At 41.8% G+C, this 25,015-nt stretch overlaps 1 protein-coding gene across 3 annotated transcripts in view; it reads left to right on the forward strand.

The window, feature by feature from the left end:
• CCDC88C (coiled-coil domain containing 88C) overlaps window positions 1–25,015 on the forward strand; it is a 102,064-nt gene that overhangs the window by 42,844 nt on the left and 34,205 nt on the right. For all 3 annotated transcript variants that reach the window (XM_082231832.1, XM_082231831.1, XM_082231833.1), the window contains 10 exons: window positions 6,912–6,970; window positions 7,162–7,245; window positions 7,652–7,792; window positions 11,031–11,215; window positions 12,845–12,926; window positions 14,247–14,405; window positions 17,014–17,160; window positions 18,338–18,482; window positions 19,862–20,043; window positions 24,656–24,793. In XM_082231832.1, the coding sequence (XP_082087958.1) occupies window positions 6,912–6,970; window positions 7,162–7,245; window positions 7,652–7,792; window positions 11,031–11,215; window positions 12,845–12,926; window positions 14,247–14,405; window positions 17,014–17,160; window positions 18,338–18,482; window positions 19,862–20,043; window positions 24,656–24,793 (1,322 nt within the window). The remainder of the gene's footprint in view (window positions 1–6,911; window positions 6,971–7,161; window positions 7,246–7,651; window positions 7,793–11,030; window positions 11,216–12,844; window positions 12,927–14,246; window positions 14,406–17,013; window positions 17,161–18,337; window positions 18,483–19,861; window positions 20,044–24,655; window positions 24,794–25,015) is intronic.

Genomic DNA, 25,015 nt, shown 5'->3' on the forward strand with positions numbered 1-25,015 from the left:
TTGTTAACTGATTCCTGATCTACAGCTTTCCATGCAAGCTCTCCCTTTAATTTCTGTTTAAATATTTAGGCTGAGAACTTAAGTCTCCCAAGGCTCTTGGCTGATGCCTTCTGACAGCACTTAACACACACACAACTACCATTTAATTATCGGTATGGTTTCACCAGTCTCAGCTGGGCTGCGGAGCAAGCATCTTGGTAATGCAAATCTAGACATTAAAAGGACAATGCAGAAGGGCTGCTGTGGCCGGGCCATTCTCAGATGTGTCAATCTGCTATTTTATGCTTGGCATATGGTACAGACCAGGGGGGTGTTAGCACTAGCCAGCTCTGTCACCGAATCTAATTAGCGTTCCTCTTTGCTTGTTTCTCTTCATGCAAACAGGGGATGGTGAACCTGTTAACTTCACCCCCGTGAGCGTTAATCCAAGGGTGACTTAAAGAAATAATGTATATGGGACTAGACCACAGATGGGCAACTTGAAGGAATAATGTATATGTGGCCTCCAGCAACTCCTCTGGATCCATTATTCCATTCCATCGGAGTTCCTTATTATTTATTAATCTTTTAATATAATAATGATCTCCTTAGAAGTTTACAGGAAAACAACAAAAATACAGCATTCAATAACACTTCCTGAAAACAAGATAAAAACAAAGCAGAACTGTCCATTACAAATGTAACTCAGCACTGTGTGAAACAAAACAAAAAAGAAGAAGTTAAAAGTCAGGGTCCAGAGAAGTTTGTGTAAACAGACAAGTTTCAAAGAGGCATTTGAAGGGCTTTCCAATTTATTCAAGGGAGGGCATTCCAGAAAGTCCTTCCTGTACATTTCCTTTGTATTTTTCCTTCCTTTTAAAAGTGGCCCTTTCTGTATAGCATCAGAACAATAATGCTGTTTTTTTATTCTTTACTTTTTTCTGATTGTATGACTTGGAGAAAAGGTTTCCCACCTCCAGAACTGTCTTGAAATGAAATTAGTAGGCATAAATAAAGTCAGGAAGGAGTTTTAAGTACTGAAAAGCCATTGCAGGATACATCAATTTGCATTGAACATTAAGTGCCACCAGAGGTAAATAGGTTAAGAAGGAAAATGAGTCAATTTACATTTTCATTAGGTAGTAAATTTGGGGGTGGGGGCAAAGTCTTCCTTTGGCTGTTTGAGATTACATTGATATTATTTTGTTATTAAAAATTTTAGGTGCTTGCATTCCCCCCCCATCTGTATTTTAATTTTTTTAATTACATGGGCAAGGTCATAGCCATGGCTTGATAGATGTAGAATGTTTTAAATCAATTTAATAAGAACACAAGAGCAGACCTATCTAGTCTAGCCTCCCTGGCCAGTGAGAAGCCCAGAAACAGAACATGAGCACCATATTTATTTATTTAGAACATTTTAAAACCCTCCCTGCACCAGATGATTCCAGGGCAGGTTACAGTAGCATTGTTATGTATTCAGTGGTCTGTGTTTGCCTGAGCTTGAGTCTGGACTAAGGATTCTGAGCCCCTGTGTTCTGATACATGATATCCAATCACAGAACATTTCAGGATTTGGGTTTCTACCATTGGCCCTTAAACTCTGAGTCGTGATTTGCAGCTTGGAAGTTCAGGCAGCCAATCACGTTGGCAGTGGAAGTGGCCCAGGCATTCAGAAATCTATATAGCTTAGCTAAGACTCTTTTAAGACCATGAGACTCTTAATCTCAGGGTCGTGGGTTCAAGCCACATGTTGGGCAAAAGATTCCTGCATTGCAGGTGGTTGGACCAGAGGACCCTCGTCTGTCCTTTCCAACTCTATGGTACAGTGGTAGCTTGGTTTAAGAACAGCTTAGTTTATGAACAACTTGCAAACCCGGAAGTCTTGGTTTGTGAACTTTGCCTTGGAAGCAGAACATGTGTAAATTGAGTCCCCCGCTGCTATGGGAAAGCACGCCTTGGTTTAAGAACAGACTTCCAGAATAGATTACAGTGGTACCTCGGGTTACAGACGCTTCAGGTTACAGACTCTGCCAACCCAGAAATAGTACCTCGGGTTAAGAACTTTGCTTCAGGATGAGAACAGAAATCGTGCTCCGGCGGCGCGGCAGCAGCAGGAGGCCCCCATTAGCTAAAGTGGTGCTTCTGGTTAAGAACAGTTTCAGGTTAAGAATGGACCTCTGGAACGAATTAAGTTCTTAACCTGAGGTACCACTGTAAATTTGTAAACCAAGGTACCACTGTACTATGTTTCCACAGCAGTGGACTTGTTTGCATTTACAGTATTTATATATTTGCATTTGTGAATTTCTTCCTGTAAAACATCTCAAAGCCATTAACAAAAATGTTAACAACAAGAACATATGGAAAACAATCTTGGATGTAAAACATTTAGAAGAATTACATAGCTAAAAAGCCCAGGCAGATGGGTTTTTAACCTAGTGCCAAAATGCAAAGAATGACTGTGGCAGTCATATTTTGGTGGGGAGAGCATCCTATAATTAGGGTGCCACTAATGGGAAGGGCGTCACTAGTGTTACCACCCAAAGAGCTTCAGCCCATTGAGAGCCAGTGTGGTATAGTGGTTAAGAGCGGTAGTCACGTAATCTGGGAAACCGGCTTCGTGTCTCCGCTCCTCCACATGCAGCTGCTGGGTGACCTTGGGCCAGTCACACTTCTGTGAAGTCTCTCAGCCCCACTCACCTCACAGAGTGTTTGTTATGGGGGAGGAAGGGAAAGGAGAATGTTAGCCGCTTTGAGACTCCTGAAGGGGAGTGAAAGGCGGGATATCAAATCCAAACTCTTCTTCTTCTTCTTCTTCTTCTTCTCCTGCAACTGACATTTCGGAGGCATGCTATGTTTGATACTGGAGATTACAATCCTTTGCACTGGTATGCGGGTCTGTGTTTTAATGATTTGCTGTTAAAAAGTTAGGTCTGTATATGTTTTGATTGATGTTTGATGTATTTTGCTCTTATGTTTGGTTGTATATAGTGCCCGGAGCTCCTTTGGAGAAATGGCAATCCACAAATGCCCTAAATAAATAAATAAACAAACACCATGACTTGTAGCCACGACTTCCCCTCCTGGCAAAATACAAGCACTTTATGCAGTTACAATCACAGGTACACAAGGAGTATATAGTCAAGTATTCAGAATACATATGGCCAACAATTGAAGAGAATTTATAACATGGTAAACCCGAATTTGATTTATTGTGATGGAAAGGATGCATTTATAATCCGTTTAATCTGCATATTTACTACTCAATGTAATGAATCAGGCATCCCAGCTTTCTCCTTTTTTAAGCATGCACAAAGGCTTATAAGACCTTAATCAAGCAGAGTAGTTAACATGGGAATGCTAGTGTGTATTTTATTATAGGAGTTTGATTACACCGTCTAATGCAGAACCAGTGGCTTGAATCCTAAAACCCTTTGAAATCTCAGTCTAGACAGAACCAAACAGTTTATGTATATTTGTTTAACCCACTGTGTGGCCCATGTTTCCTGGTTCGGTTCTGCAGTGTACTTGGAAGGATAAGTGTAGGTTATTCAAACGCCATGGTCCTATCAAGTACGCAGCACCAGAAGGCACTAAGCAGGTCTTAAAATAATGAAATACGATGGTGCTCAGCATAGCAAAATGCATAGGAACAAAATAATACAAGGCAGCATTTGATATGCAATCAGCTTCATCAGCATTTGGCAGGAGCAGGTGATATCTTTTAAAGAGCTGCCATCAACTTCACTGCATGTCTGCTGCATTTTTTACTTGCCTGCAATTGTTTCCCATTAATGTCTAATAAGAATTCTTTTGTACCATCTGTCACTTGAACATCAGTCATTCAAACAGAAGCTGCGAAGAGCAGAGGAGTTCTGCTTAACTTAGCCATATAATCATACAACATCAGTCAAAGCTTTCTTGGTTCTGTGGTGTTAAGTGCTGTGCTTGAAATCACTGCTGCATGAGTTTAAAATATACACTAAATTTTGAAGTGCTTTTAATATGTAGCTCTCCCCACACCCTTTTTACTTAAACTACAGTTTATCTTTGTGTGTTAAAAGTAGCTGCTAGGGAAGGTCATGGAAAAGTCCACCTTTTGAGGAAGGCATTGTGGGAAACAGTATTAAATAGCTTTGTATTGGAGGGAAATGGGGGTAGGAGAATAAACAGTAATTTATTACAGTTGGATAGATACAATTCTGCTATACATTGCAACAAACCATAGAAATGTAATATGGAAGAACGTTTAGCATGCAAACATTGTGTTAAACCATGTTGTAAACAAAGTTTGGCTTGGAAATCAGTTCAAATGACTTAACTATTTTATGTACATTGGATGAATTCTTGAAATATACTCCAGGGTAAGCAAGAAATAAAAACAGTCCTTTTCTCTTGCCAGTATTTTCTTTTTTAATGGTGAAAGTTTGTCGTCGTCCCCGCCTTCCATACTGAATTTCCACTCAAAGTTGATTAGTAGTTCAGTTACTGTGTCTTTTTGTTAAATCTACATTAGCATAATTGATTGACTCCATTCCAGTTTCCTGTAGATAGGATCATATACTAGCACAGTCAAGGGAACAACTATTTTGGACAAAGGCTTACTCATGGAAAGGGCTGTAGCTCAGTGGTAGAGTATTTTCTTTGGAGGCACATTGTTCCAGGTTCAATCCATGTACTCTCCAGATTAGGCTGGAATTGTCCCCAATCTGAAAACCCTGGAGAGACACTGCTAGTCAATGTAGACCACTGGTTCCCAAGCTAGTACATGAGAGACCCATGTAAGCCTCACTGTATCCAGGTCTTCATTGCCCCCTGGGTGCAATCCATGCAAGCTTATAAATCAATAACCGTCTACAGACAAAAAGCCGTAGCAAATGTAGAAATGTTATTATTGCAGCTAACTGTTTTTTCCAGGTCTGGGCCCCGTGGGTCTTTGTATCCATGTCTTAAAAGAATAATTGAAGTGTAGTACAAGAATACGGTCAGGGGAGCATTTTCTGTAAAATAAAGACTTGATATTGTGATGGTCGCTCCACACTTTGGCCACGATCCAGGAAAGCACTTAAGCAGATCAGCTATCTCACCTGCAGCTACACAACAGCTTTTGTGCATTTAAACTCACTGGGAGGCCCAAATTATTTGGTGGGAGTGGAAATCATTTGCATATACAAGTCTATGGAGCCCTTTACATTTTGGTGCCTTTCTTTAGATGGGGGGGGGGGACAACAACCTTTAAATGTTGAATGAATTTCACTTACGTGAATGGCATTCATGTCATTACATTGCCGGTGGCAGAACTCAAGTCCAGAGTGGCAGTGTAAGTGATAAGTGCACATCCAGAGGAAGAAACTGATACAGCTGCTTGCCTGGGAAGCTCTTTCTGTTTCTTCTTTTTGCCTGCCTCTCACCAGTCTCCTTGGCTACTACCGTTGTAGCACTGATAGGCCAGGTATATAGCCTTTGAAAGCCTAAGAAGTAGTTGGCTTGTTGGGCTGGAACTGAAGACCTGGTGTCAGGGTTCAGCCCTGCCCAGACTTCAATCCTGAGGTCTCCTTAGAGGAGGAGCCCCCTGAGCAGATTTTCACACTTGCAGGAGGTCCTAGGAGTGAAGGTCCCAGGACCACCTTTCTGGGTTCCTAGCCAACTCTCAAATTCTGCCCGCCTCGATGTCACCCAGAGCCACAGGAACACAGAAGACAGCATGCCAAGCTTCAGAGTTGTCACTAAACGTACAGTGCTCTTCAACCTTGGGTGGCCAGCTGTTGTTGTAGTGTATCATCTCCCATCATCTCCAGCCAGCTTCTTCAGTGGTGGCAGAGGCAGGTGGAATGCCCACAGGGCTGCTGCCTTAGGGGCTTCTGCCGCCTGAGGCAGCCACCTCAGTCTGCCTAATGGCTGAGCTGGCTCTGGCCTCCATTTTCTTTCTAAGTTCTCAGTCTAAGCTGCTTCACCGCTGAAGGAACAGCTCTCTTCCAAGCGCCCGTCTTTCTGACCCAGACACTTGAGTTCAGATAACCACTAGGTCAAGGACACTCATTGGTGATCTTGAACCATTCTCCACAGACTGATTTTGTTCTGAGGATTTAGAATAGAAAGTACCACTTTGCATTCAGGACATTACAGGTTCAACCCCTGGCATCTCTAGTTAAAAGAACCTTCCAGAACAAGGGTAGGGAATTTCTTATGCCCCAGATCTTTGAGAGCTGATGCTTGTCAGACTGTATGGCAGTACAGTAGATGGGCAGGTGACATATCTCCTGTAAGGCAGGTTTTATGTGTTCAAATCTCTTGAAATTGAGTCTGATTATTTGGTATAGATCAAGGCAGAGATATTTCATGGCGCCTTTATCGTCATGCAGACAAACTGCAGGGAAACAGCAGTCATTTTAATCACATCTAAAAGAAGCTGTGTGAAGAGTCAAGGCGCTTTATTCTCAGCTGAAACAGAAAACTGCTTTTTTTTTTTTTTAGCAAATAGGTAGGAACACACATGCCAGTACCTTGGGGAAAAGCAACTTGTTTCACATCAGCTATGCGTTGCTGCAAAAATAAATAAATTTGCACTGATTTGCATCAAGTGCAGTAAAACCATCCACTGCCTTTCATTGGTTTTGTATTTATATATACTGCTAATTGTGCCAGCTTGTTCTTTGAGTTTTAAAAAGAATTCACAGTGATGAGTTTGGGGTTTTTTCCCTTAACAGCTACAAGAGCTATGAACTGTAAACACATCATCTCAAAGCTGAAACATTTCTTTTAAAAAGCAAAGAAAATTTGATCTGTGACCACAATTGAAATGTAGAGATATGCCGCCTTTTTAATGCTATGTCGCTGAGGATACGTTGTTAGAAAATCATTGGCCTTTTTCATTTTAATAATCTTCATAATGATTTTCTAATACTTAATGGTCATTTTTCATCTCCTAGGGAAAAGTATGGATGAAATTAAAAAGCTGCTTCTGCTAGTTTTGGGTTGTGCTGTGCAGGTAAGTTTACTCCTAATTTAGCACTATACTTATAATTAGTAAACCTAATAAGCTAATTACCAATGCAAGCTATTAAATATCCCAGCCACATTTGTTTTATCATTTCAGGTTATATAAAAAAAGAAGGTGCAGTGCATTTTCAGTGCTCAATAAACAATTATGTGATGTGCCTTTTTTGTTCCTCTTGATAGTGTGAAAGAAAAGAAGAATTTATAGAAAGGATAAAGCAACTAGATATTGAAACTCAGGCTGCAATAGTTTCTCATATTCAAGAGGTAAGATTCTCAACTCCTTTGTTCCTGTTCTCTTGTGTCCCAGTGGACTTTCCTCTAACTTCTCACTGAGTACAGGTGGCATTCGTATCATGGCTTTTTGGCTCATGAATGTTTTGCTTTTCCTGTCTGTATTAGGGCCATAAATGGGAAATGCAAAAGAAAGATACTCAAATGGGCATAAAAACAAAAACTGGAGCAACTCTTAAATAATAATGCAGAAGTTGGTCTATAATATCACTATTATGTGTTAATGTTAGAGGAAGAAAATATGTGTCATCAGAACCAGCCAGCATGGCCCAAAGTTCGGAGGTGACGGTTGTTTGAGTGAGGCTGCTCTTCAGGCAAAACTCATGCACAGCTTCCAAAAAAGAGACAAATCTCCTGCTTTTTTCTTTCTTCATTTCAGGTAACCCATAACCAGGAGAATGTATTTGACTTGCAGTGGCTAGAGCTCCCAGATATGGCTCCAGAAGAACTCGAGTCTCTTTCCAGAAATATGGTTTTCCATCTCAAGAGGCTGATCGATGAGAGAGATGAGTGCACAGAGGTATGGATAAAGTATCTTGAATTGCTTTTTATTTATGTTAAAGACAATGCAGTTTGTTTGAAGTATTGTGCTAGACTTTTCTTTTTCTGTTAACCTTTTGCTCTTATATTGATCTCTTCTTTCAAGTACTGGCCGTTTGGGGCCTGTCCTTTTAAATTAATAAATAAAGCCTCTGTTTCTCTCGGCCATGGTCTTAATTAACAATGCAAGTTTTCCACCTGCGTGTTTCCATAACATGAAGAGCACAGCTTCCTAGTTAAAAACTGAGCCAGATGTACTGAAATCTTTGATGTTTCTACTTGGCTCACCTTGTATCTGAGGTGTTCTACATAATATGCAGAATGAGGCGATAAAGTTTTGGACTGTGCCATTTCAGACTGCAGGTGTGGGCAGGATCATAACTTTCAAATGCTTCCCCAGGTAAAATTATCCAGTAAGTCCAATAAACAGCTCAGGACCAGCAGGTGTCGGCTTTCTTTGCTGTATCATGATTATTGCTTATTGCTGTTGGGCATGTGAGATAAAGTAGCGCATTTGGGAGAAGGGAGTTCTCTCTTTTACGAGCTAGATTACTGCAGGCAGAGAGCTTTTTGTGTGCAGGACTATGCATAAAATAACAAAACAAAACAGCCTCCATCTGCAGTCTGAAGTGGCACAGAACACAAATTAACCACCTTGCTCTGTGTTCTGACTTGCTTCTTGACAACCAAGTTATTTTCATTCCCTCTCTGCACTCTTTGCTCTTGACTTAGCACCCTAAAAAGCCTTCCTCCTGATTCTTGCCAAATACACTTGGGCCAGGCTAGATGTGATAGCAGTAGGGCCCAACTTGTAAATGTGGATCTGTCCTGATCACATCAGGAATCATGAGAGGGATGAGAGGGCTGGTTTTAAGAGCAAAAGGACATGTGGGTGAGTGCTCTCTCTCTCATCTTGCCTCTCCACAGTCTAGGGACTCAGCTACATTAGTAAAGAAAAATACCATACTTTTCTCTCTATAACACACAGATTTTTTCTCCTAAAAAGTAAGGGGAAATGTCTGTGCATGTTATTGAGCGAATGTGTGGTCCCTGGAGCCGACTGACCCGAGTGCAGGGGCAAAAATCAGACAAAAATCCGATCGCGCGTCAGGGAGGAGGGACACCTGAAGAGAGGAAGCTGTTGCTTTCCTGCATTCTGCCTCAGGGTCTTACTGCCCACCCTCTTCTGTTTCGTTTGCTGTTTGCTCAAACGGAAAAAAGAGCAGGGAAATCCCCTCCCCTCCAGGCAATCAGAGGGGAAAGGAAAGGATCGCGTCCTTCCTTCTAATTCCTCTCCGTGCTCCGGTGCTGCTGCATCCAGGGAAGCATTTTAGGGACTCGCAGGCAGCCGGAAAACATGCAGGTGGGAGAGAGAGAGGGAGGGCTGGCTTGGGTGGGTGGGTGGGGGGAAACTTTTGCCTTCCTTTCCTCCCTCCCGTTAAACCCCTCTCCTGCATTCTTAGCCAGCTGCTTCTCTGCACACCCCTCTCGTGCTCCTTGTCCCTTCTGTGTTTTTCCTTTCCTTCCCACTTAAAACGTGGTTACAAAGCACAGATCCACATGGATCCTCAGGATCTTTGCATTGGGTCACCCCAAATTCACCATCAGATCACATTACATGTCCATGGCTACAGCCTGCAACAAAAAAATCACGCACCCACTGTTGCCTGGGGCTGCAATGGTGCAAAAACGTGGTTACAAAGCATGGATCCACATGGATCCTCAGGATCTTTGCATTGGGTCACCCCAAATTCACCATCAGATCACATGTCTGTGGCCACAGCATGAGGCACAAAAATGATACATCCACTGTTTCATTCAGAATTCCCCCCCCCTTGTTTTCCTCCTCTAAAAACGATGTGCGTGTTATGGTCAGGTGCGTGTTATAGAGCGAAAAATACGGTAGTTTTAAACACGTTGAATTACCGTGACACCAGATGGCGCTGTGGAGTCCCATTTCCCATTATGAGTTTTACAACACTTTTTCGCAGAACGTTTTTTTGATGTGTCTAGATCCAGCCTAGCTCTTCCCCTCTCCCTGGCACTTTTCAGTTGGGTGCAGTCCTGGTATCGGAACTCAGTGGAGAGAAAAGCGTGCAGGCGGGAGATAAACTGCAAGGTGCCAGTCAGTTCTCTTCTCCCCCCCACCCCAGTTTACATACTTGAGGCAGATCTACATTTCAAGTGATGAATCTGCATCTGCTGTATATGACTGTAGGTTTGGGTAAGGGATGACAAGACCCTTTCTCATAACCAGCTTGGTCTTTTTATGCTCAAATATGGAATTTTTTGGAAGCAGTGTAAAGGATGCTGCCCCCATGCTGTTGTAAATGTATATTATTTTCCATACTGTGTTCGTTAGAAGCTGTACATCAAATATGAAGCAGTTTACATTAACATAAAGGTCTTTATAAGGAAGCATCTTATATTGTAGTAACTGAAAAGAAGAGAAGGGGCAGATTTCCCCAGATCTCAAAAAGAGATTGGGATTCGTTAGCCTAGGAAAAAGGCCAAGAAGCCTAAGGACATATGACGTTGTTATAATTCTCAAATTGTATAATAAGCCATCTCAACAACCACTTCAAAAGTTTACAGAACTCTGAATGAAAAAATAATTCCATGTAGGAATTGGCAAGTACCCTGCCCTCTTAGCTCCAGCCGTCGACTCCTGAGATGTGTATTTTCAAGACCCACCCTTGTTTTGTGGTTGCATTTTTTTAATCGTTAAGTTTTCAGACTCCTTTTAATGTATTTTAAATTGCTGTAAGCTGCCCTGAGACCTTAGGGTGAAGGGTGGTTCATAAGTTAAAATGCTACTATTACTACTACTAATAACAACAACTACTACTACATGGTCCTTAGTGGACCGTGACTTCTGATCATTGTGCATTTGTCTATTTCACTGGCTGTGCACTCACTTTAGACAATGTACAGCTTTCTACCATATGTGTGTACAGAGAAAGAGTTGTGACATTGCATGGGGATGTAGTGGTCTGCTTTGCACATCACAATAAGCCGAATTATGGCTTGCCATGAATGTGGGGAACCTTTGGCGCCATTGCGTACTTTATTTCTGTGCTAGTGCAACTAAAGCTTTCTGTGTCCAAATCTTCCTATAAAGTCATCGACTTTCATAAAATAGTCTGAGATCCCTTTATGAATGGAGCTATGTCCAAGCTGTACTCTTCACATGGGTTGTTTTGTTTGTTTGTTCCCAGCTCATTGTGGATCTCACTCAGGAGAGAGATTACCTGCAATCCCAACAGCCGCCCAGCCCATTAAAAACTTCCAGCCCAGCCTCTTCGCCAAACCCAGCCAGCCGCCTCTCCAATGAGGACAAACAGCATCTGTCTGTGGAGCTGGCAGACACAAAGGCTAAACTAAGGAGGATCAGGCAGGAGCTGTAAGTACTGACACTAAGCCCCTGGAGCTGGTGGAGAACTATTGGCCTCTTGGTGTCCTTCGATAACACAGAACTGCATGCACAGTGTGTAGCATTTAGCTTCAGTGTACAGTGGTACCTCGGGTTACAGACGCTTCAGGTTACAGACGCTTCAGGTTACAGACTCTGCTAACCCAGAAATAGTACCTCGGGTTAAGAACTGTGCTTCAGGATGAGAACAGAAATCGTGCGGCGGCAGTGGGAGGCCCCATTAGCTAAAGTGGTGCTTCAGGTTAAGAACAGTTTCAGGTTAAGAATGGACCTCCAGAACGAATTAAGTTCTTAACCCGAGGTACCACTGTATTGACCACTGGTAAGTCCTGCATTTAGCTGTACTTACAGAACAGGGTGCTCAGTCTCCCCTGCTGCCTTCCTGAAGAAAGCACTTCGGGGTTCATTTGTTTTCCACAACACACGCCTGCTTTTGCACACTTGCTCATCGACCCACTACATTTTCTTACCTTCACACAGTCTGCATTCTTAAAAATGTATATACCAGGGTTTCCCAAATTTGGATTTCCAGCTGTTTTTGGACTACAACTCCCATCTTCCCTAGCAGGACCCCTCCTCAGGGATGATGGGAATTGTAGTACAAAAACTGCTGGAGCCCCAAGTTTGGGAAAGCCTGGTATATAGAGAAAAGAAGACTGAAAGTGGTGGAAGTTGTCGCCGTAAATATTTGAATGGTCACGTGACACAGACAGATGGCAAGGTGGCTTTTCCTGCATTTATATGCTTCAGGGCAGAAGGCCGCATCTCACTTGACATGGCTGCTGCCAGAAGCTGCATTATCTTGCCACACCTGCATCCCCCAACCCTCACCAGCAACAGTCCACGATGCTGAGTCCTAACTACTCATGTGCTAACAAAGATGCACATCTTTATTCATGGTCCTGCTGTTTCCCTGTGTGCAGTTTTAGCAGGACCAGCCCAATACATTTTGCTGGCTGGGGCGAAGGGCGATTTGGCACCCCACACCCACTTCAGTTCATGTATGGAATCTGGCAACACTGGGAGCTGAGCCTTATTTTGACACTAGCAATGGGACAGCAGCCTCAACTGCACTTGAAGGCAGCTGGTTAGCTTGGGGTGGAGGGGCATACATACCAGGCTATGTGCAGCACACAGCTCTTTCCTCTCCTCTCCTTGGCACCTGCAGCCTGAGCCAGCTGTCCCACTCTGCCTAATGGTAGAGATGGCACTGAGTTCTTTTAAAAAAGTACCATGAAGATATAACACCACATAGCATTATTTTGCCTTGCCTCTTTTTCTTTTCTTTTTCTGTTTTTACTTACCCCTTCCCATGTGTCATTGTTACTGTTGATTCTCTTTATTTTTTGATGTATACTTTTTTTTTGTTCTTGGTTGGTAATGGATAAACCAGAAAATTAAATGACTTTTTTTAATACTGTAGTTTGAAACTGCTTTTTAGTAGTATGTGGTGCTTGCTAAATTTGGTAAATTAGCAACATGAGAACTTGAATTGTACCACATTTCTCATCTAGGCCTAGATATGGGATATTCACAGTGCCTTAATGGTTCTTGGGACTAATGTGGCAAGATCTTAATCAACTTTTATGAACTCTTTAGGGAAGAAAAATCGGAGCAACTTGTTGACACTAGACATGAAGTAGATCAGCTAGTCATGGAACTGCAGAAAATAAAGCAAGAGGTAAGGAAATCTATGCAGAAGTGCTATTCAGTTCAGAGGTGGGGAACCTTTTTTCAGCCAAAGAGCAGCATTCCTTTGTGAGAACCTCATGCCTGTGGTGGGTGGGGCCAGAGGCAAAAGTGGGTGGAGCAATGGAATGTGGCTACATTCCAGCCATACAAGGTCGAATCCCCACGACAGGGTGAGCACCCGTTGCTCTGTCCCAGCTCCTGCCAACCTAGCAGTTCAAAAGCATACCAGTGCAAGTAGATAAATAGGTACTGCTGCGGCGGGAAAGTAAACTGTGTTTCCATGCGCTCTGGTTCCTGTCATGGTGTTCCCTTGCACCAGAAGCAGTTTAGTCATGCTGGCCACATGACCCAGAAAGCTGTCTGTGGACAAACACCTGCTCCCTCAGCCTGAAGAGCAAGATGAGCGCTGCACCCCATAGTCGCCTTTGATGGGACTTAACTGTCCAGGGGTCCTTAACCCTTCACCTTACCTAGTCCAACCCCTTGCGATGCAAGAATCTCACCTAAAGCATCCATGACTGATGACCATTCCACCCCTGCTTAAAAACCTCAAATGAAGGAGAATCCATGGTGTTCCAAGGGAGTCTGTACCGCTGTTGAACAAGTATTACCGAAATGCCAATCTTAAATTCTTTTGGCCTATTTCTATTAAGTATGCAAGCATTTTTGTTACTCAGATCTTAAGCAGGTAGTTTTACCTGAAGCATACAGTGCCAAAAGTTAACTGTCAGAGGATGTGGTGGACAAAGCAGTTGCTTAAATGACTAAAAAGGAATGAAACAGATTCATGGAGGAGAAGTCTGTTAGTGACTCTTAGTCATGTTAGCTACATAGAAACTCCATGTTCAGAACCGTATGCTCAAGATTTCCCGTTGCTGTGGAACGGTGGTGGCAGAGGACTATGGACTTTGTGATACTGATCTATTATTTTTATCCTGTATTTTTGGATATCACTTATGGTATATGTTTTTAAAATATGAAGCAGCCTAGAAATGCTTTAAAATAAATAATGAAATAAACAGGAAGTATTGGGGGTTTTTTTCCAGGGGTGGCACCCATCCATTGCAATGCCCTCCTGCTTTTTTATGGCTTTGGCATTTTCTTATGGTGGTTTAGTGCATTTTGTGGAGTTCTTTTCATTATATGCATATTTTAGTGTTGCAAGCCATTTTTAGGGGAAGTGGACATGGAGGACGGAGATGGAACAAGTTTCTACATAAACAGATAAAATGAGTGTCCATCATTAAAGTGTTTTAAAACTTTGCTGTGCTAGTTTTTTTCTCCTTTTTTGGTTTTTGTTTTAACTCAGAACATTAACCTCATGGCAGATGCCCGCTCTGCTCGGGCCTATAGAGATGAACTGGATTCCTTAAGAGAAAAAGCAAACAGAGTGGAGAGGCTTGAAATGGAGCTGGTCCGGTGTAAAGAGAAACTGCACGATGTGGATTTCTACAAAGCACGGATGGAGGCAAGTCAGGTTTTTAACCAGGAGTTTATGTATTTAGATATATTTAAAAAATGTACCACTAAATATAATAAACGATCTCAAAAATATGTAATAAAGGTGCATTCTGTTTCCCACAATGGTCAGCCAGATGCCTACAGGAAGCCCACAAGCAGGTCCAACACGCAATGCCTTCTCCTGCTCACCATCCCCAACAACTGGTATGCCTCTCCTTCAACCCCAGTATGTACCTCACCCTTGAAATGGTCCCTAGGAAAACATGGCGGCAAATAGCATTAGAGAGGAGTGAGTCCTCTGCCAGCCTGCGGCTCAAACTACATCCCCAGTTGCTGCCTCTTCTGCTCCACAACAAGTTCCAACAAGCAGGAAGAACTGAGGGGACAAGATGGCGGAGTCATCGCTCTAGCCATTGCTTCAGCCTAGGGTTGCCTCCGCTTATAGCTGCAGAAATCTTAAATCTCCCTTGTCTCCATATGATTGCCTATACCAGCCTGACAGCAGAGGACCTTTACGTTTGTCTTTGTGTTTTCACTAGTAATAGTTGGAATTGTGAGGCATTAGTGTTGAGCCTGTCAGAAGTCGGGGCAGCTTCTCTCACCTGTAGAAAAGTCTGTGGCCCTCACTCCTCTTCATAAAATTGAATGCTAAAGGAGCGTGTTTCTCTCAAAACAGTGCTATGCTTCAGCCCATGAGCGCTGCTTTTGCCATCCATGGTTGCTTCATTTTGAGAAAGTAACTGAGTGCTGTTTTAATTTGACAAGCCTTCCAGGAAGCAGCAAGGTGCATGTGGTCTGTAGGCTGCCCTGCTGTGTAATCCCAATGTAGTGTGTGTTAATAATGCACAGAAGAGCAGTGCTAGTCCATTTCCTCTGAGGAGGAGAGTCCAGCCCGTCATAAATATGCCATGGCATTCCTCTGCATTGAGTACCATGCTGCTACGGGAGACTGGATTCTTTCAGAAGCTAGGGAATCTCTGCTTGAGTCCCCTGCTGCAAACACCAGTCAAGATTCCCCAGAAGAAAATGAGAAGTGAGTGGAATAAAAATGAATACCAGTATGCAGTTTTTAAAAATGCACACAGAGAGTGGTGTTTTAATACTAAACTGTAGTATTCAGACACACACACCCCACCTCCCAAGCTATGAAGTCATCTGTGCAGTTGTTTTAGTTAGTTACCAAAGAAATTGTGATTAATGGCTTTTTTGTTAATTAAAGTAGAGAATAAATCTTTAGGCAGGCATTGTTTGTCTTTTATTGCTTACCTAACACAAATATGATTTGCAGCTAAGTGCCCTTTGAGGTCAATGCCACAGGGTACATTTTCCAGGCTCTGACTTGCAGCTTTATAGTTTTGTGGAGTAATTATTTCAATTAAAATGTTGCTTGTAGGCAAAGTTTGAACAATGGTTTCACTATGTGAATGATACAGGCCACCTAAAGCAGAATTTCATCTGATTCCAGCAAACTGCGGCCAAGTCAGCTTTAAACCATGCTTTATTAAGCTGGCTTGTTGCAATCAGCTGTAGTTAGGATTAAGCACAATTTAGGGTTTATTTTAACTTCTGACATGATAAACCATGGTGCATCATATCAAGAATAAGGCACATCAAACCTCAGGCTCATGCCTTCACCTTCCTTTTTTACCATACTGGAGGGCATGAGCCCGAGACTTGCTGTGACTCTTTCTTGACACAGTAAACCATGATTTATTACCACTGACACAGTAAACCATGATTTATTACCATGATGTCCAAGCTGACCTATTGATTTGACCAACCGTTAAACCTTCAACACATTCACTGATTCTTTTCAGAACTAATTAAGGATTAGATATGTGCTGTTCTTTCAAGTGCTTTCACCTGTTTAATACTATGTAAAACAAGTATCAGTCTGCAGCTCTGTGCACACTTACTTGGGAGTAAGGCCCATTGAACTTTCTTCCAAGTACATGTGTTTAGGGTTACGCTGCAAATACAGAGCTAAATATTGCACTACAGCCTCATGTAAGCTTAGGCTGACCTGCCTCCTTGTTGCAAAGTGCCCTTAAAAGAGGTTCTAAACACATGTTGGCCTTGCAAAGACGACTCTGAGGGGAAGCAGAGCGTTTCTGTAATACATTTGAGCAGGGGAAGCAACCTGCGGGCCTCTGTCCCTTCCCCACAGCAAAGCCTCTCCTCCTAAGGGCACCAAGCTATTGCATATGGCTGTTGTATAACATATATTTTGGTGCTAAGTCATGGTATTTGTTTTGTCTTCCTCTTTCTCATGAAAATGAGATGGAAGGATTTTAATATTGGTTCATTCTTTTGAAGGATGCCAGTTAACTTTAGCATTTCATTTGTTATCTAGTTAATGGCTTTAACATATGGATTTTGCTGATCTGAGTAAACTTCCTGCTCTGCAGGTTATTTCTGTCTTTCTACAATTTCCATATCAAAAGTGGCCTGGTCTTGTGATTCTCGAAAGTCAAACTTCTGCTAGGAAAACAAAAGTCTTTTAATTCAAGAATGATGTTGCAGCACACGAAGATTAAATTTCAGTACATTAAAATTACCTGCCATTTGAAATCTCAGTGAAACCATCCTTTACTTTGTGAATTTGCCATTTTCAGGAGCTTCGAGAAGACAACATCATATTAATGGAAACAAAGACGATGCTGGAAGAGCAGCTGATGATCGCAAGAGCTCGTGGTGATAAATTGCATGAAGCTGAAAAGGAAAACTTGCAGCTGAAATCCAAGCTTCATGACATAGAGCTGGTATGGTGTCGTGTTCTTAATTATCAATGGGAATTTTCTTTTAAAAACTAATTATTATTATTTTTGAGTGAGAGCTACGATAATACATGTCTTTCCTCCAGAATGAGGAAAGGTGACCTTTGAAGGTGACCCGGAAACTACAACTAATCCAGAATGCGGCAGCTAGACTGGTGACTGGGAGCGGCCGCAGAGACCACATAACACCGGTCTTGAAAGACCTACATTGGCTCCCAGTACGTTTCCGAGCACAATTCAAAGTGTTGGTGCTGACCTTTAAAGCCCTAAACGGCCTCGGTCCAGTATACCTGAAGGAGCGTCTCCACCCCCATCGTTCTACCCAGACACTGAGGTCCAGCACCGAGGGCCTTCTGGCGGTTCCCTCACTGCGAGAAGCCAAGTTACAGGGAACCAGGCAGAGGGCCTTCTCGGTAGTGGCACTCGCCCTGTGGAACGCCCTCCCACCAGATGTCAAAGAGAACAACAACTACCAGACTTTTAGAAGACATCTGAAGGCAGCCCTGTTTCGGGAAGCTTTTAATGTTTGATGTATTATAGTATTTTAATATTCTTTTGGAAGCCGCCCAGAGTGGCTGGGGAAGCCCAGCCAGATGGGCGGGGTATAAATAATAATAAATTATTATTATTATTATTATTATTATTATTATTATTATTATTATTATTATTATATAATGAAATGCCCAGTTCTTCAGCCTGAGGGCCAAATATTCTCCCACCAATGATATCCATGATCATGCTGGGGATTCTCCCTGTGAAGAACTTGGCTGGAGAGACTACAGCTCCCCACATGCAGCAGGATGAAAAAATTGTCCATCGTTGTCTTTAGTACATAGCAGCCTTTGTGGTGTGGTGGTTAAGAGCGGTAGTCACGTAATCTGGGGAACCGGGTTCGTGTCTCCGCTCCTCCACATGCAGCTGCTGGGTGACCTTGGGCCAGTCACACTTCTCTGAAGTCTCTCAGCCCCACTCACCTCACAGAGTGTTTGTTGTGGGGGAGGAAGGGAAAGGAGAATGTTAGCCGCTTTGAGACTCCTGAAGGAGTGAAAGGTGGGATATCAAATCCAAACTCTTCTTCTTCTTCTTCTTCTGTTAGGTATAAATGCTAAGTCTCCAAGCTCGATTACTGTTATGTCTTTCTGTGTTGCCCCTTCTCCACTAGGACAGGGATACGGACAAGAAGAGGATTGAGGAGCTGCTGGAAGAGAATATGGTGCTGGAAATTGCACAGAAGCAAAGCATGAACGAATCTGCACACCTGGGCAGGGAACTGGAGCAGCTGTCAAAGAGCACAGATCTCTCTGATAGTAAGTGGCATGGGGTGGTTTGGCACATAGCTGCCTGTCCATTTTTTGTTTTTATTCTGGTTTAGATACACATAATGAAGGAGGCTTCCCCAGTAAGTGCTTCTCTCTTGTATCTAGGTCCTCTCTCATACATCTTTTCCTTTTCAATATTTTTTTTTAAAACCCAGGCCATCTCTGTCATCGGGCAAGGTGAAGCAGCTTCCCCCAGGTGGCAAATTCTGGGCTTCTGTAAAGACTAGCAAATTGGCAATTATGATGCTCATTATCTTTTACCAGCTTGGGTGAGGCACTATTTGAATCTTCTGCCTTGAGCACCAAAACATATCAGGCCATGCCTGCTTGAAAGGGCGACCAGAAGCACACCTTACAGTGTCTCGCCAGTTTTTCAGCACTTTACAGTAACACATCTTGCTGCTGGCAGAAGCACTGACTATTTAATTAATAAATTTCTGAATGGTGGATTTTCTTGGATGATGGCCTAATAGAAATGCCTCTGGTTCTGTAGGTAGGTAGCCAGATACAAACATCTGTGCGTGATTTATAAAGCAGTTAATTTCAGGTGCTGTTAATATAATATTAAATGGGGGAATCTGTTCTTTTATACCCATAGTTTCTCACTAGCTTTCTCTGCTGCTAGTGATCCAGTGGGCTGATACATATGTAATGCTGATTCCCTTGAAACCACTGTGCATATATTTTGTTAAATAACAATTATCTAAGGAGGTCATGAGCCTTTGGGAGGGTGTGTCCCCACCTGAGGCGATTCTTCTGCTGTGAAATTCCCCAACGTCTGAGACAAAATGACTGTGGATGTTATTACTGTGAAATTCCTTTGAGATACTTTATTGGATTGTGATTCATAAATGGAATTTTAGAGGCAAAAAATTATTATAAATTATTATAAATAGTGAGTCAATAATTCTGCCTTTAAAACCATGGGTATCGAGCCAGATATACATGATCACCAGTATCCTTAATAACAAATCATAGTAAATAATAATATGTATCTTGCTAGGATTTATTTGTTTTTAAGGATATTGATGATAATGTGTTTGACTTAAAAATATATTAAAGGAATTATTATCTTCCTTTAAATCAATTCCATTTAAATTACATCTTCTGTACTCAGCTGATCAGTTGGTTATAGTAATAAAAAAAAACCTGTTTTTATGAATGAAAAGAAGAAATAATTTTCATGGTGTTTTAGAATGAAAGGGCACATAATTCTCAGAAGTGAGAATTCTCTCCTTTCCCCTCTTGTTTTTAAAGAGTTGAGTATTGATACAAGTCAGGTGATAACACATGGGGTTAATCCTGGATATAGATGCAGGCATACAAATGTGCTACAGTCTTGTATTCTGAATGTTGTATTTCAACAGCAAGGAAGTCTTTTGTCTTTGAACTGAACGAATGTGCATCAAGTCGCATCTTGAAGCTCGAAAAGGATAACCAGAGTCTGCAAAATATTATCCAAGAGCTCAGGGATGCATCGGTAACCTCTGAAGAGAGTAGCCTTAAATTTGTGGAGCTACAAAATGAGAATCAGCAGCTTGGCCAAAAGGTAATTAACAAAACATTAATTGAGCGTACCAGGGGCTGTTTGCCACCTTCTCCTTTTTTGTTCTTAAAGGGATTGGTATTGATCCATTCTCTCATAGCAAGATTATTCATTTTCCCTGCTAGGAAACCCAGTACAGTGCTAGTGTGAGCAAGGAAAGATTCTTGTCTTGGACCTTGAAGAGCAGCTGCCAGTCAGAGAAGACATTATCAGACAAGCTGGATTAGTAGTCTTGACTTGGTTTAAGGGAGTTTCATTCATGTTCGTACGAGTAGCACAAACTCTCCGCTATATAGATGTACAGTATTTAAGACGTTATGGGGCTGATGATGAATCCTTGATAGTCTCTGGCTGGTAAGGTAAAGGGGTAAAGGGACCCCTGACCATTAGGTCCAGTCGTGACCGACTCTGAGGTTGCGGCGCTCATCTCACTTTATTGGCCGAGGGAGCCGGCGTACAGCTTCCAGGTCATGTGGCCAGCATGACTAAGCCGCTTCTGGCGAACCAGAGCAGTGCACAGAAGCGCCGTTTACCTTCCCGCCGGAGCGGTACCTATTTATCTACTTGCACTTTGATGTGCTTTTGAACTGCTAGGTTGGCAGGAGCTCTGGCTGGTAGCTCTTGACAATTTAACTTTCATAAATTCACTTAAGCCTTCACTATATGTCAGAGTTACAAACAAACCATGGGTATCGAGCCAAATTGCTTTAATTTTTCAACCCCAATGTCTTCAAGAAGAAGCAAGCAGATTAAACAGACATTTCCATTTAATTTCTGGTCCCCTCTGGTGCAAGAATCTTGTGCACAGCAGTGGATTTATATTCCAGCCTTTGGCAAAACATCCCCCAGGGAGCCACTTCTAGATGTTAAATGATCTTCTCTACATACTCGGCAGGGCTGCTTTATCTAGACATTTCCTGTAATAGTGGCTGATACACATTTGTAATCTGCCAGCCCTTTGCCAATTTCTTTTCTATAACTGAGGGCTTCCCCTAGGCATCTGTCTGGCTGCTGTGCAAACAAGATGCTGGATGAGCCACTGGCCTGATCCATCTATCTGGCTGTTCTCATGTTAGTCCAAGTCCATTGGAGACACCCAGACCTTTGTTCAGATGGAGTAGAGAGATTTTGTATAAAACATAAAATCATCTGAGGTTGACTCACCAGCTACATTCAAACTTCACACTGAACTGTGGTTTAGTAGTTTGATATGAACAAGGCTTGTGCTCATATACTCTGAGGGACCATGAGAAGACCAGAAGCTTCCTCTTCCATTTTTAACTGCAGTTTAGCATTAGCATCTATTCTATCTATAAGCTGCCTTCAGTCCCTGTCTGGGGAAAAGACAGGATATAAATAAATATAACAACAATGTCCAAATCTAGACAAGCTGTGGTTAATCATAAGGATGGTTTACTAAAGCAAGCCTATTTCAAACCGTGATTTGTGAAATTTGCTTGTTTCGGTAACTTCTAATTATGACCAGCAGTGGTTTAGGCATCATGCTAAACTGTGGTTAATTGATACAAAAGCAAAAAACTTCTGCTCTCCTCCTTGCTCAGCCAGGGGAGGTGAGAGAACATGAGCCAACAGCTGCTTCATGTAACCACACTAAGTCCAAATGTAGCCATTAGCAGGGAAAAGGGGGAAATGCTTTCTTTCTTTCTTTTTTTATAATATTTTATTAGGTTTTATCAATAGAAAAGTTTAGAAAAATACAAAAGCAAAAAAGATACAAAATTACAAAATACAAAAATACAGACATTAAACACAAAAAAGAAAAAAAAGAAAAAGAAAAAGCACATATAGAAGAAAAACAAAATTTCCCTCTTTCTTAATTTCTCATCTTTAGTTAACTTATTTTCCTGACTTCCTCACGTCTCCCAGTTTTGTATCCCTTTTAAAAACTGGTTCAGCAAATTCATGTCCTATTTAGTTTATCTATTATTAATCCCATCTTACATTTTACCTTGTTGCTAGAACCCCTTTAATTCATTTCAATGTCATCAGCATTCAAAAATTTTACAATATTTCTGCAAATAAGTTTTAAATTTCCTCCAATCTTCTTCCACCGACTCTTCTCCCTGGTCTCGGATTCTGCCAGTCATTTCCGCCAATGCTTTCGTTGCATAGAGATTACCTAAATTAGCCAGAAGCTTGGCCAACCATACCAGATGGCAGCAGCTGTTTTCAGTGCTTAACATTTTGTATCCACAGACCTCTTCCTCAAAGAATTCTGCTGGATATTCTACAGGACAAGTTCAGTTTATTTTAATTATCCTAAAGGCTATGGGTCCAATGTGTTGAGATATTCCAGAACCTGGTCAGGCTGTAGTGAATATAAAAATAGGCCATTTGTAAGGCTGAGTATTTATTTTGCCAGACAAAGCAGGTAGTGTTTGGTATGTTGATGCTGGAGTGAGCTGGTAATGCTGGACTGACAACTGGCTGGATTAGAATCAGGAAAATTGGGGGGGGGGGTTCCTATCTATCTCTCCCCATCCCAGTTTATTTTAATTTTACATTAATTAATTGGAGGATGGGGAGCATTAGAAAAGATGCATTTTAATTAAAACATTAACAGCAGAATTGTATAAAATGAACGAGAGCTTACTCTTTTAAAGCCCTTTGAGCAGGGGTTTCCAATCTGTGGTCTTGTGGTCTGTGGACCATCAGTGGTCTGTGAGCTTCATTCAGATGGTTCCCAGCATGTCTGTGAAATTGTGACTGAAGATAGGCAAGGGCACACCTATCTCATTAAATATTTGTATTGATTTTTAATTGTTTTTACTGCTTCTTTTATTGTATTTTATTGTTTTACAATTTGCTTTCTCTGGAATTACAGTTGCTACAACAGGCAAGACATCAATGTGTGGTCCACCAAGGTCTTCAACAAGTGCCTATGGCAGGGGGTGGGGGAGTTTAGGGAACCCCTTACCTCACAGTTAGATAGAACATTCTGTCACAGAAACCCTTCTTTCCTTATGCCAACGCCATTGCAACATTGCCTGGACTTCTTCTGCTACTTTAGCCGTGTGGGGGTGAGCTGGACCATCTGAGCTCCCGCATGGCTGCCTTAATATGACAAAAGGGGAGCTACAGTTGTGCCTTCTAGATTGTGTCCAGAGTAGAGGTGTAGAATTTCTGGAAATTTTGAAACCATGGGAGGGTAAACAGGTTTTGTTTTGCTTTTAAATCAGACTAATCTTTTGAGCTGTTGCTGTCGTGGAATTATAAAAACTGAAGGTTTGCCCTGATTGAAACAAGTTTCTCTACCCTTTCACAAGCAAAGGAACCACTTCTTACTTCTCTCGTCAGAATGGCAAAAATGCGTCTTGCTTGTGTTTGAGAATTTCCATCTGTTTTTTGGGTGAGGACTTGCCTGTCCTCAGTGTAACTGTAAAGGAATTGTAATCATCTGACACTGTATATAGTCTTACATAACAGTCTTCCTGTTACATAGTTTTTAGGTAACATTTTGAGGGATAATAATAATAATAATAATAATAATAATAATAATAATAATACTTTATTATTATTATTATTATTATTATTATTATTTATTATTATTATTTATTATTATTATTATTTCCCCAGCCACTCTGGGCGGCTCCCAACAGAATTAATGATGATAATAATAATAAATGATAAAACATCAAACATTAAAAACTTCCCTAAACAGGGCTGCCTTCAGATGTCTTCTAAAAGTCAGATAGTTGTTTATTTCCTTGACATCTGATGGGAGGGCATTCCACAGGGCGGGTGCCACTACCGAGAAGGACTCTTCATGGTTCCCTCACTTCTCAAAGTGAGGGAACTGCCAGAAGGCCCTCAGCGCTGGACCTCAGTATCCAGGCTGAACAATGGGGGTGGAGATGCTCCTTCAGGTATACTGGGCCGAGGCTATTTAGGACTTTAAAGATCATCACCAACACTTTTAATTGTTCTCAGAAACATACTGGGAGCCAATGTAGGTCTTTCATTTTGTTTTGAACATTTCATTCACCATTCTGAAAATTTTTTTCCATAATGCCAAAAAATTTCGAGGGGGGAGGGGAAAGGCTTGGGAAAAAACTGTTTTTTTCTGGGTCTCCACATCTCCACACCAGAGCACTGAATGGGGAACTCTGCTAAGGCAGTGACACATTTGAGGCCTACCCCTTCTGTTCCTGAGAACTTGTGATACAATTCAAAGAGCTGCAATTTTTCAATAAGGGCATACCTGAGAATCCTGGTGCACACAAAATGGGTATTTTTGTCCATTGTCCATTGGATAATCCTGGTTTCTGTATATAACATGTAACTTGGCTGATAGGGATGAAAACATCTAGTTTGGGGAATGACAGACACTTAAAGGTTAAAACAATTTCAGTTTCCAGCACTGAAGTTCTACTGCAAACTGAAGTGAGACATTCAGCAACCTTGCAGAAGTAAAAGGTTGCATTGTTTATATATACAGAGATAGAGACCCAGTTTGTTGAAACTTGTTGCTTTGAAAAAAGTACCGTTGAATGGACAAATGTGCAAGTATTTACATCCTCATAATGTCTTTACATGTGAACAATGTTTGTTCAGGCTTGCATATGATATATTGTGGTAATTTTCTCCCATGCAGATTGAAAAGCTGCAGAACCAGATTGAAAGGGAGAAGCAAAGTAATCAAGACTTGGAAGCTTTAAGCGAGGAGCTGCTAAAGGAGAAGGAACAGCTTCAGGGCAAGATGGAGACCTTGAAAGCTGACAAAGAGAGACAGGTGCTTGCAGATGTAACCCAGAGGCATGTTTGCTTGGTTAGTTGGCTGGTTGGTTATTTAGAAAGACTTCTTGGCCCACAAATATAAAAAGGCACCAAAACTTCTTCCTGCCAGGAAATTAGGGCTCCGCAGGATCAAAACATGAAGCATTTCAACTTATCCATCACAGTCCACATGGGTGTCTCCACACTTTCAGGTCACCTTGACTTGCCAGTTTGAGTG

The sequence above is a fragment of the Podarcis vaucheri genome (assembly GCF_965113315.1).
Source record: "Podarcis vaucheri genome assembly, chromosome: 1".
Classification (NCBI taxonomy): Eukaryota; Metazoa; Chordata; class Lepidosauria; order Squamata; family Lacertidae; genus Podarcis; species Podarcis vaucheri.